The sequence below is a fragment of the Suncus etruscus genome, chromosome 10 (assembly GCF_024139225.1).
Source record: "Suncus etruscus isolate mSunEtr1 chromosome 10, mSunEtr1.pri.cur, whole genome shotgun sequence".
In the NCBI taxonomy this organism is placed as follows: Eukaryota; Metazoa; Chordata; class Mammalia; order Eulipotyphla; family Soricidae; genus Suncus; species Suncus etruscus.
This window is the reverse complement of record NC_064857.1, coordinates 99,318,584-99,331,707: the sequence shown is the minus strand read 5'-3', so window position 1 is coordinate 99,331,707 and position 13,124 is coordinate 99,318,584. Positions and strand designations below refer to the sequence as shown.

The window sequence follows — 13,124 nt, the reverse complement described above, 5'->3', positions numbered from 1 at the left end:
CGGCATCCCATATGGTCTCTGAGCCTGCCAGGAGGGATTTCTGAGTACAGAGCCAGGAGAAACCCCTGAGCACCTCAGTTGTGTGGCCCAGAAAAAAAATATCAGGAGAACAAGATCTATTACCAAGATACTAGTAGAAGAATAAAACTATGCTTAAGTTTTTCAAATGTCCATTATTTTTATAGGGACCACAGCAGGCGATGCTCAGGGATTACTCCTGGCAGTGCTCAAGGGACCATGTGGGGTGCTTGGGAGTGAATCCAAGTGGCTGCATGCAAGGCAATCACCCTACTTGCTGCACTATTTCTGTGGCCCTAGATGTTTGTCATCTTGATACCTGGGAGGAACAGCAAATGTGTTTTATTCTAAATTGAAGACTCTATGAAAGATAACCTCAAGTCTGTGTTTAAATACCACTTTTTAATTGGTATGTCATCTACGTAAAGAGATTACAGTCACAAACATGTCAGGCAGCCATTTTCCCTACAAGAATAAGAGATCCCCAGTTACCTCCAGTGAGTTTTCAGGTTGTGATGAAAGCAACTGAAATAAGTCTTCCAGAGAGAGAAATGTTTCTGTCTCATTTGGATGTCTCTAGAAAAGCCAAAGGAAGCATCAGTCATTTAAATGAATGACTATGTAGGAGTTTAAACTTAATCCTAAAAGGATTACCAACTCTGATTTCTCCAGGCTCAAGTTTTATCCCCATTTTGAAAATTTCACATTCTGTTCCTTTTTTAGAACCCAGTGTTTTAATGCCCGTCCTTAAAAAAGATCCTTTTCTGGGGCCAGAGAGATAGCACAGTGGTAGGGCATTTGCCTCGCAAGCGGCCAACCCAGGACCAAGGTTGGTTCAAATCCTGGCATCCCATGTGGTCCCCCTGTCCTGCCAGGAGTGATTTCTGAGCAGAGAGCCAGGGGTAACCACTGAGCGCCGCCAGGTGTGGCCTAAAAGAACCAAAAAAAGAAAAAAGATACTTTAACTCCAAATGCTTCCCCATTCCTATCACAACCATCTATATATATTAAAGGACTTACATTGACATCAAATTTATACAAAATTGTATAATTTTTCAGTTAATACATTATTTCGCCATGCTGGGGATCAAACTTAGATCTCATGAATGCAAGGAATCCAATATACTGGTGAGCCACAATCCTGGCCCAACATGCGTTTGATTCTTTTATTTATTGTAATTATTTAATTTGTCATTATTTTAAATTTATTAAATATATAATATATTTATATAACATACAACAATATACTAAATTAATATATTGATTATATTAAATTAATTATATATTAAACTAATACATTAATATTGATATGTTATATATGATAATATATAATAATGTAAATTATTAAAGTTATCCTTAATTCATTTTTAATTATTTAATCTTCACAACTTCCAGTTTTTTGGGTTTAGATATTCTTGTCAAAATAACTCCTTTGACTATTCTTTTTACAGAGGCTATACTAGCTTAGTTTTGCCTTGGCACAAGTGATACTTAAATAAGTCGACGATTTTTAATTTTCTTTTGGTACATGTGGATGCTTGCCTTTAGCGGCAAAACTGATTTTCTCTTCCTCCAGTGCATACTTGCATCCTTGTGTGTGTGGTTTTCTCCATAGTGTGTATATGTGTGTCTCAATGAACTATGTGGAGTTTTATGATCTGTAAACATTGTATGTAATGTCTCCAAAGCATGTACTTTACTACTTTCTCGGCTTGGTACTGAGAGTCAATAGTAGTGTGAATTCAGATTTTATATTTGCGTTTGGTTCCATCCATTTAAGGTTCTGATTTTGAAAGGAGGGATGGGATTCTTTGAGCCTTCCTTTCCTGAAGAGCCTTTAAGCTTTCAGAGCAGTGTCCACCAGGGCATGAGTTTGAGACCTCATTTCCCTTCTATTCCACCCAATTGTGCTCTCATCCCCCACTCCATAGCGGTGTTCAGAGATCAAGTAACACCTGACACCAAGAGGCCCCCCAGCAGCACACATGTGCCCCACCTACTTTGAGCCCCTCTTTTTCTTACTTCCCTCTCCCCCACTTTCTTCATCCAGTTCCATCAGACATGGAAATATACCCGATTTACACAGGAGTTCTGGTTTGGGTGTATTATGGAAGTTATACATGTTAGGTTCATAGTACTGACTCATGCTAGGAATTACTCCCATCCTCATTTTCTACTTTAGGGTTTCTAGAAATCGACGTCAGGTTCTCAAACATGTGAAGGCTACACCTCCAGGTATGAAAATACTTGATTTCCTTTTTGCATGTTTCTAGGCTTGTGATATATAAGGCTTATGCGTCTATTTCGGTAGGACTATAAAAGTTAAAATTTTTTCACTTCATATAACAGAGTATTTGTTGTTTAATACTGGGTTCTTTTTTTTTGGGGGGGGGGGAATCACACCCAGCAGTGCTCAGGGGTTATTCTTGGCTCCAGGCTCAGAAATTGCTCCTGGCAGGCACAGGGGACCATATGAGATGCCAGGATTTGAACCAATGACCTTCTGCATGAAAGGCAAACACCTTACCTCCATACTATCTCTATAGCCCCCCTAATACTGCGTTCTTAATAGAGGATGTCTTTACCAATTGGAATGCTATTGAATGTAATTTCAAGGGTTAGAGACATAATATAGCTGGTAAGACACTTGGTTTACACACTGCCAACCCAGCTGTGATCCCAGGCACCACACAGAGCCCAAACCAAATAAATGAAATTATTTCTAATTCATTTATTTTGGGGAAGTTTTGGCTCAAGGGTTACTCCTGGTTCTGTACTCAGGAATTATCTTTCATTTTCTTCCTTTTGTTTTTGGGCCACATCCAGTGACGTCCAGGGGATACTCGTGGCTATGCACTCAGAAATTGCTTCTGGCTTGGGGGACAATATGGGACACCAGAGGATCAATTGTCCTAGGTTAGCCTCATGCAAGGCAAATGCCCTACCACTTGCACCACCACTCCGGCATTCAGGAATTATTTCTGCTAGCTCGTAGCTAGGATCCATGTACAAAGCAAACACCCTACCTGCTGTACTATCATTCCAGCCTCCATGACTCCAGTTTCAAAGTGTTATGTTCCACTGTCTATCCAATGGCTAAAATTTGCTTATGATCACAAGTATGTGGGAAAATGGGTAATTCCTTAAAACAATCCTACCAAAGTGGACAAATTATATTCTTTGCAGGAAAGAGAAAGACTCAATATAACATAAAAAGTCTGGGGTCATACTTAGAGTACTCAAAGATGTATATCAATACATTTTTTTTTTTTTGCTTGTTTGCTTCAGTACCCCTTGTACAGCTGGGTACACAGAGATCAGATGAAATGGAAAAATGGTTGCTGAGTCTTACTAATTCAATTTGGATTTCACTGAACTCCAATTTTTCTGCAGGTTCCCTTCTGGCCTGATGTTGGTGGTGAATTCATGTCATTTTTATTTTTCTCAGGGTCTCCCCTTAACTTTAAATCTGCCTTCATGGGCCGGGCGGTGGCGCTAAAGGTAAGGTGCCTGCCTTGCCTGCGCTAGCCTTGGACGGACCGCGGTTCGATCCCCCGGTGTCCCATATGGTCCCCCAAGCCAGGAGCAACTTCTGAGCACATAGCCAGGAGTAACCCCTGAGCGTTACCGGGTGTGGCCCAAAAACCAAAAAAAAAAAAAAAAAAAAAAATCTGCCTTCATATCTGCCCTCCCCCATCTTCTTCTAATTAATAGGCACATGCCTTCTTTTTTTAGGGTTTGAGGGCCTTTTAATATTGAGCAGTGTTCAGTCTGAGGTCACATACAACTGAGTTTTGCCTACTATATTTTGGAGGGAGGTCCACACCCAGCAATGTTCAGGGGTTACTCCTGGCTCTGAGGTCAGAAATCACTCCTGGCAAGCTCAGGGAACCATATCGGATATGAGGGATCCAACCCAGATCAGCCAGAGACAAGGCAAATGGCCTACCCACTGTGTTATCACTCTGGCCCCATTGTCTACCACTAATTTTTGTCTTTAGGCCATACTCAGCAAAGCTCAGGGGTTACTCCTGGCTCTGTGCTCAGGGATAATTCCTGGCAGTATTCAGGGGGACAATATGGGATGCCAGGGACTGAAGCCAGGTTGGCCTGTGCGAGGCAAATAGCCTACCCGCTGTGCTATCACTCTGGCCCCATGTCTACCACTTTCATAAGAAATCATACAGGGGTTGAGAATGTAAACCAAAGGTGTAGAACACATGCCCTGCATTTGCTCCCTGGTACCACATGCCTCCAGCATATATATGTATGTATGTATGTATGTATGTATGTATGTATGTATGTATATATATATATATGTATATATATATATATATATATATATATAAATACACACGCACGCTCCAAATATAGCACAGGTAGCAGCTCCTAATCATCTTGCAGCTGCTCAAAGTAGCACCAGGAGTAGCCTTGGACTCTGAATGCTGCTAGGTATGGAATGAACCCTTCAAAAGAATCATACTTTTCCATTTGATTTCCTAGACATGCATTTTTTTTTTTTGTTTGTTTTTTGGGTCACACCTGGCAGCACTCAGGGGTTACTCCTGGCTTCACGCTCAGAAATCGCTCCTGGCAGGTAGACATCCATTTTTAAGTTTAATTTTTTTTTTTTTTTTAGCTAAGGTACACAGATCTTTCATAGAAAGGGAAAACTGAGCCATTCATTCACTCCAGGGCTGGAGTGCATGCTTTGTAGATGGGAGCCCAGGTGAGATTTCTGGCACTGTGTGATCAGTCCCCTGAACATCACTGGTGAGTGGCCCACTCCCTAGAAGAAAACATTCCACACTTTAGATTTTTAGTGTGCCAGAAAATGGTCTTTAACTCCCAGTTTTTTGGGTACTCCTATGTGGGTATCCCCTCCCCCAACTTCTTGAATTCTTCTCCCCACCTGAATGATCAGAACTGCCCACACCTGGAAGGGCGGATAGATTTGCTGACTTCGGGGAGAAGGGGATAAGGAGAGTTAAAGAAGTGATGCAGAAGCGAGGGGCAGAAGCGAGAATCAACAGAGATTCAACTTCAGATTGAGCATCAGCAAATGAGCATCATCAAAGAAGCAGCAGCAGTAGCTTCGGCAAAGGGAGGTACTCGCCTACAAGCCAGTTAGGAAGCCTGGAAAAAGCAGCTGAAAGGGAGAGAGGCCGAGAGAGCCAGAGTAGTGGAAAAGTAGCTACTAGGAAAAGGCTTAGTCTAGAGGCCATGTGAGAAGGTGTGCATGGTGGTGGTAGGGACTGTGAAATAAAGCTGGCTGACTCCTGAAACTTCATCTGACTGCTTTGTGAATCTCTTCGCCCTCATCCTGCAACCTTCACACCTGCCAGGCTGTCTGGGCTGCAAGAGCCTGGCCGAGCCAAGAAAGGCCTCACCATCCCCACACCAACTCTAGGACTCTTTAATTAATATAGTAAAACAACACCCCTAGTTCTATTTTTTTTTTTTTTTTTTGGTTTTTTGGGCCACACCCAGCTGGTGCTCAGGGGTTACTCCTGGCTGTCTGCCCAGAGATAGCTCCTGGCAGGCATGGGGGACCATACGGGACACCGGGATTCGAACCAACCACCTTTGGTCCTGGATCGGCTGCTTGCAAGGCAAACGCCGCTGTGCTATCTCTCCGGGCCCCCTAGTTCTATTCTTGAGGTCTATTCTCAAAGGCTGGGGATTGAACCTGGGCAATGGTGTGCATAGCATAAATACAAGTGTTGGGCAGTATCATAGCCAGAAAATAATCAGCTTTCTTAGTTCTTCTTAAAGTCAGACTTCTGTACTTTATAAATTTTCACCAAAAAAAAAAAAATCATACTTTTGGCTGGAGAGATGGTACAGCTGGTAGAATGCTTTCCTTGCACATAGCTGACCCAGGTTCAATCCTCAGCATCCCATATAGTACCCCAACCCCTGCTGGAGTGATTCCTGAGCTCAGAGACAGGAATAACCCCTGGCATCACCAGGTGTGGCCCCAAAACAAATGAAACAAAGACAATCATACTCAATCTATTTTGTCAAGAATTTTTTACAGTATGAACATATCACAGGATAGCCAAAGGGTACTGTAGACATGTAGATTCCCAACACACTCTAAACATGAAATGGACTGAAGAGATAGTACTGTTTTTTTGTTTTGTTTTGTTTTTTTTGTTCTTATTGTGTTTTGCTCCAGCACAGAAAATAGAATCCAGGGCTTCATACATACAAGACAAGCATTCTATCACAGCAGTCCCTAGCCAAAAACTACTTTCACTTTGATTGTCTGACTCACCTTTAGTAAGTGTGTAGAGACAGTGTGTGTGTGTGTGTAGTGAGAAAGTATAGGCCAAATGAAATGTTAGACTGGAGCACTCAGTGAAAGTGAGCAGGAATATTTTCTTCAACATAAATAGAATCCTGGGGTTTGGGATATGGTTCAGCACGTGCTTGGTATGGGGGAAGCTGCATAAAGTGGCACTGCATAAACAAAACTAAAGGGTGGTGTTCTTTACATGACTGAAACCCAAACACAATTATGTATGTAATAAATTTGTTTAAATAAAAAAAAAAAGGTTTCTTTCAGAAGGAGAGAGCGAGTAAGGCACTTGCCTTGCATGTGACTGACTGTTTCCAATCTGAGCACCATCTAAAGGTCCTCTGACACCTGGAGGAGTGATCCTTAAGCACTAGTGTGCCCCGCCCCTCAAAAATCTCCAAGAAAACAAAAATATCAACAACAAAATTCTATAATAATGCCACATCAACAGTGCTTGAGTTGTGAGGATCTCTTGCCCCTGCACAAGATGCCAAGGGGTTCAGTGGAGCACTGTAGTGGGCCCTGCTCAACTGCAGACCCTCATGGAGGTGGGGTGGGTTGCCTGAGAGATTGAGGAGGGGAACTGTGGGTTTCCAGGACCAGCCGCTATCGGCACTACAGAAACTTTTCTCAGGAATCTGATAAAGTAGGAATCTGGAGAATCTGAGACTGGAATGCTGGGAGCCAGGAGAGTAACACTTCTACCTCCCAGGCTGACCCCTGCCCCCGCCAAGAGACCTTCAAACAGGGGGAGATTAGCACGGAAAAGAGAAGCTGGATTTGGGGCTTTGCGAAACTGGACTAGATGACCTTTACCAATTGCTGCTCTGACACCAGATTCTTACTATCTGGGCAGCATGGGTACTACCAGCCTGAGATTTCACCCAAGGTGCAAGAAAAAACTAGTTTGCCCAGAACAGGTTAGAACAGGCCGAAGGGGGAGTGGATAGGTGGGCAAAAGACAAAGTAGAGTTCTGATTCACTCGGTCCACCTTGCAGTCTTCCATGTGGTGGACTGCCAAGGTCAAAAGATAATGCACTGGCAGAGAAGAGACCAATCATGGTGCTCACCAACTCCCAAAGCACTCAGAAACCATCCCAAACTCTCCAAGCTAGAGACTAGAGTAACACTTACTAGACTTACTAAGTAAGACTCACACAAACTACATGGGCAAGACCGGTGTCAGGAGAATGCACCTTTTTCCAGCCCATGGAATCTTCAAGACTATCTTGGATTGCCCGTTGGCAAGACACCTGGGCAGCAAGGCTTTCCACAAGACTGAACAGAAACCAGGATGGAGGGGCCCGAGAGACAGCATGGAGGTAAGGCGTTTGCTTTCATGCAGAAGGATGGTGGTTCAAATCCTGGCATCCCATATGGTCCCCTGCGCCTGCCAGGGGGCAATTTCTGAGCATAAAGCCAGGAGTAACCCCTGAGTGGTGCCGGATGTGACCCAAAGAACAAAGAGAACAAAAAGAAAAAGAAACCAGGATGGAGACGTGTGTTTGTGTGTGACTGTCCATAGGACTAATGTGTGCAGTGTGTGTGACCACAGCCTTAACATGTGCAGCGAGTGAAAGAGAGTGAGAGAGAGAGAGACCAAAGACATCTATGCAGAGCTGAGAGAGAGAGGGTGAGAGAGAGAGAGACAGAGAGAGAGAAACAGAGAAAGAGAGAGAGAAAGAGAGAGAGAGAGACAGAGACCACAGGTCTAGTATGTGCGCAGAGCCCGAGTTCAATCCCCGGCACCACAGCTATCAGCACCAGCCCCCAAATGCCAAATGACTAGTAGAACTTCCCGCCCCCTCAGCTTGGCTCCTGGGCTTCATTTCCTGCATCTCTTTTAATCACCAAAGAAGTGTGGTCAGACACCAAGGAGCCAACAAGGCTCCTGGGGTGGCCTTGGCTAGGGCTCCTGGAGCCCATCCCATAAGGCAAGGAGGAGATAGGGAGGAGTCCCAGCTGGCACTGGGGCAGTGTGCCTGCAGGGTGCTCTGACTTGCTCTTTCCACCTGACCACCAGCATTGCCTTTGCAGTTGGTTCGTGAAGGTTTCTGGGTGCAGGGATGCCCTTGCCATGGCAAAATCAACTCAAAAACCTACTAAGTTTCTGGAATGGAGTGAGTGTACATATTTTGTTTATCTTTGTTTTGTGGCCACATTTGGCAGTGTGCAGGATTACTCCTGACTCAGGAATCACTACTGGCAGCTTGGTGGACCATATGGGGTCCCAGGGATCAAACCCAGGCCAGCCATATGCAAGGCAAGTGGCAGTACCTGCTGTTCTATCACTCTGGCCCTACTGGTATATTTATATATAGATCCAGGAGATTCTATGGACTTCCTTTGTTCATAAGCTTCTCCCACAACTTAAAAAACATTTTCTAAGGTGAGCTTTGCTTTCTGAGAACACACTTATATGCAAAATTTGTTTTCAAAACTGTCAAAACCATAAAATTTGCAATGAAGTCCAATGTAGACTGGGATATAACCTGCTTACCTCATCTTGAGACTCAGTGGGCCGTTCTGTGTCCCAGTCAGGTTTATCTGTTACTTTACTTTCATCTTCCTTCTTCTGCAGTAGTGATTTCTCCTTCTCAGCTAAGACCCTTTGCTCATTTTCCTCCTGCCGGCAACTGTGATCCACTGTTTCATGTCTCTCTCCCAGCACCCCATCCTCCTATAAAACATACCCAAAGTGTGTACAGCAAAAGTTCATATTTCAAATGAAATATCAATCCTTTTTGGATTTGTTTTGGCTTCTGGATTACAGTGTCAGTGTTTGAGGAACTAGGCAGTACTGGAAATTCAACTTGGTCCTTACATTCTGGCCTCTTGTAAGCAAAGCTATTCACTCAGCTTGTAGGGCTGGCTGCCCCTTGAATACACTTTTTTTGGTGGGGGAGGTAGAGTATAGGGAGGGGTTTGGGGCCATTCCTAGTGATGCTGAGGGACCCTATGGGGTATCAGGGAAGGAATTCGGTTGGCCACATGCAAGGCAAATGCCCTACCTGTCATGCTATTGCTGACTTGAGATGGCCATGGTGGGAATAGTTACAGAGGACATCACTTGGCAATAAATACAATCTAAATATGGATAGATTAGATCAGTGCTTCTAAGAGGGCTCAGGCCAGGACGTTTTAAGGGGACCAGAGCCAAAGAGCAGGAGGCCCACAGGAAGGCACTAAAGTCAGAAGGGGGTCATAAATTGGGGGCCAGCAAGATAGTGCAAAGGTTAAGGTGCTTGCTTGACTGGCATGCCATTGAACCTGGTTCCATCCCCAAGAATGATTCCTGAGCAGAGCCAGTAATAAGTCCTGAACACAGAAGTACTTAAATGGGTTAAAATAAAATATACATAATAAAATCTTGGTAAAGATTACTATTTATGGACTTTATTTTTTGTTTGTTTGGGGCTGCTCACTCCTGGCTCTGCACTCAGGGAGGTGCTGGGAATCAAACCCAGGTCATCCACATGCAAGAAAATTGTCCTACCCATTGTACATCATTCTGGCCTAATAAGTGTTCTTTAAAATACATGTTTTAACACAGATTTCCCCGAAAATACATAACTAATAACAATGTTTAACAATGACTTTTACCTCTTCTTTTACATTTATATTTTCCTTTTTTTTTTGGTTTTTGGTTTTTTTGGATTTTGGGTCACACCTGGCAGTGCTCAAGGGTTACTCCTGGCTCCATGCTCAGAAATTGCTCCTGGCAGGCACGGGCACCATATGGGATGCTGGGATTTGATCCAATGACCTTTTGCATACCTCCATGCTATCTCTCCAGCCCATATTTTCCATTTTTTACTTTTATTTTTATTTTTGGGGGGCCACACCCAGCTGTGCTCAGGGGTCACTCCTGGCTCTGTGCTCAGAAATCACTTCTGGCTCCTGGGATGCTGGGGGTCAAACCCAGGTTGGTTCTGGGTCAGCCGTGTGCAAGGCAAATGCCCTACCACTGTGCTATTGCTCCAGCCCCACCTTTTCCACTTTTTAAAATGGTTTGGGGCTACACTAGCTTAGTTTCTTGGAGGTCACTCCCAATGGTGCCCAGAGACCATGTGTTACTGGGGCTCAAACCCAGGCCTCCTTTAGGCAAAGCATGTGCTCGCCTGTTGAGCTATTTCTCAGCCTTAGATTCCACTTATCTTGTCCTCCTCTGATTATACTGGTAGAATGTTCTGTGGTTGTAGTGATGCTTGATGCCAGGGAACCCGACATTCTGATGTGCCTCCTCTATTCTCAAAGCTCCACCACAACAGGACTTCGAAGACAGGCCAGTTCCCTAACACGCCACACTGTTCTCTGACCCCTGCAGGTGTCTCTAACTCCTCGTCTGACAGTCTCTCCTCAGAGCCAGCCTGTGGGTCTGGGCTCAGCAGTCCCAGGCTCCTCTCATAACCCTGCCCATGCCTCCACTTCAGAGGCAAGAGTATATTTTTTGCTTCTGACCAACCATCTGGCTATCAACCAAACTCCTCTTGACACTCAACTTGCTATAGAACCTCATAAAATTCAGGGGCTAAAATTTACTTAATAGAATACTGGTTTGGTTTGGTTTGACTTTTTTTGTGGGGCTTGGGGTCATACCTACATAGTCGTACTTGGGGGCTAGTACTCCTGCTTATTTTCTGGGGGCTGTTCCCAGTAATGTTCAGGAGACATTGTAGTGAGGGGACCAAATCCAAGGCTTCCAGCATGCAAAGCGTGCCTCAGTCACTGAGTTCTCTCCCCAATCCTATTGGTCTATTATTTATTTTTTGGCGAGGGGATGATATCCAGCAGTGCTCAAGGTTACTTCTGGTTCTGTGCTCAGACCATGCCTGGGGATATCATGCCAGATATAGAACTTAGGTCAAATGCATGCAAGACAGTATCTTACCTCCCTACTGTACTCTCTGGGCCCCTACTAGTTAATTTGATCATTTAAAAATGTTTTTTACACTGCACCTGGTAATAATCAGGAGTTATTCCTGGTCTGAATTCAGGGATCATTCCTGGCAGATGCCAGGGATCAGACCTGGGTTAGTTGTGTGCAAGGCAAGTGCCTTACCATACTGAACTCTCTCCGGCCCCTTCAAGTTCACTTTAAAAGGATAAAAGAAAGAAGCACTTAGCTGTGCAAAGTATGTGGGAAGGTGGGTGCTTCCTGTCCACACCAGGCATGCCTCTCTTCTTATACCTCTCACAAGTTCCCCAATCTGTTAGTACTCCACTCCCATCCTTGTGGTTTATTTTGGGGGACAAACCCCACAGTACTTTCAGTTTTTTATTTTTTTTTATGGGAGTTTCATTACAAATGCATGGCTGGAGCTTCAAAGTCTATCTTCATTCTCTCACCTCCCAGGTCCTGACTCCTACGTGAGCTGACACCTTGGCTCACTCCTTTCATTAGTTCCCCTGGTGACCAGTCCTCATCTCATTAACACAGATCATGTGTGTCCGAAAGTTTTGTGGTACTGTTGTTGTTTTTCAGTTTTTGGGTCACACCCAGCGGTGCTCTGGAGTTGGTTACACATGGTTCTGTGCTCAGAAATTACTTCTGGCAGACTTGGAGGACCATGAGATGTGGCGATAAAACCTGGGACAGAACCCAAGTCAGCCTCGTGCAAGGCAAACATTCTACCTGCTGTGCTATCACTCTGCCCCACTGTTGTTGCTGTTTTAAAATGAATAGCAAGACATTTGAAACAGGGAGTAGCCGCAGAGGTCTGGAGCATAGATTTTGCATGTGGGAGCCCCTGGTTCCATTCTCAACACTACATAATTTCCCCATGCACAAACAACAAAAATATTTATTTCTTTCCTAGGGATATACCCTAGGAACACAACAATACAACACAAAAATCCCTTCTTCACACCTATATTCATTGCAGTACTATTTACAATAGCCAGACTCTGGAAACAGCCAAGATGCCCTTCAATAGATGAATGGCTAAAGAAACTGTGGTGCATATACACAATGGAATATTATGCAGCCGTCAGGAGAGATGAAGTCATGAAATTTTCCTATACATGAATGTACATGGAATCTATTATGCTGAGTGAAATAAGTCAGAGGGAGAGAGATAGACACAGTATAGTCTCCTTCATCTATGGGTTTTAAGAAAAATAAAAGAAATTTTTACAAGACTAATTCCCAGAAAAGAGAGGAGGGCTGGAAGGTCCAGCTCACAACACGAAGCTCACCAAAAAGAGTGATGAGTACAGTTAGAGAAATTACAATGAGAACTATCATAACAATGTGAATAAATGAGGGAAGTAGAAAGCCTATCCCGAGTGCAGGTGGGGGTGGGGTGGCGAGAAAGGATATTTGGGACATTGGTGGTGGGAATGTTGCACCAGTGAAGGGGGGGTGTTCTTTACATGACTGAAACCCAATTACAATAATATTTGTAGTCACGGTGTTTAAATAAAGATATTAAAATAATAAAGGAAAAGAAAAGAATATCAAATACTTCTCACATACAGTATATGTGTATGTAAAATGTGTTACATTAGATAGAGACTTTTAACTTTTCTAACATCATGATTGCTTTTAGGGTAACTCATGTTAAACTTTATAGGTGCTGGAAAAAATATGGAAGAAATGCAGCATTCTTGTTAATATTAGTAATAGTTCATAAAACTTAGCTGGGCTTCCTAATTTTTCAGTATCCATTAAACAAAAGATTGAGTTTTCCTACAGAAAAAAATTATTTCATGGTTATGGAGCTGAAATAACCAGGAACATGCTGGACTATTATCACAAAAGATGTTCTACTGCCTCCAACCACAGGGAAGGCCATAAGT

The 13,124-nt window shown here is 43.6% G+C and overlaps 2 protein-coding genes across 2 annotated transcripts in view; both read right to left on the bottom strand.

The window, feature by feature from the left end:
* The window catches only part of CBX3 (chromobox 3), an 82,945-nt gene that overhangs the window by 30,344 nt on the left and 39,477 nt on the right, over positions 1 to 13,124 (bottom strand). The gene's annotated exons all lie outside the window — the stretch shown is intronic.
* NFE2L3 (NFE2 like bZIP transcription factor 3) overlaps positions 1 to 13,124 on the bottom strand; it is a 39,633-nt gene that overhangs the window by 2,621 nt on the left and 23,888 nt on the right. The window contains exons 3-4 of the mRNA XM_049781720.1: positions 8,824 to 9,003; positions 511 to 594 (exon numbers count right to left, since the gene is read on the bottom strand). Coding sequence (XP_049637677.1) covers positions 511 to 594; positions 8,824 to 9,003 — 264 coding nt within the window. The remainder of the gene's footprint in view (positions 1 to 510; positions 595 to 8,823; positions 9,004 to 13,124) is intronic.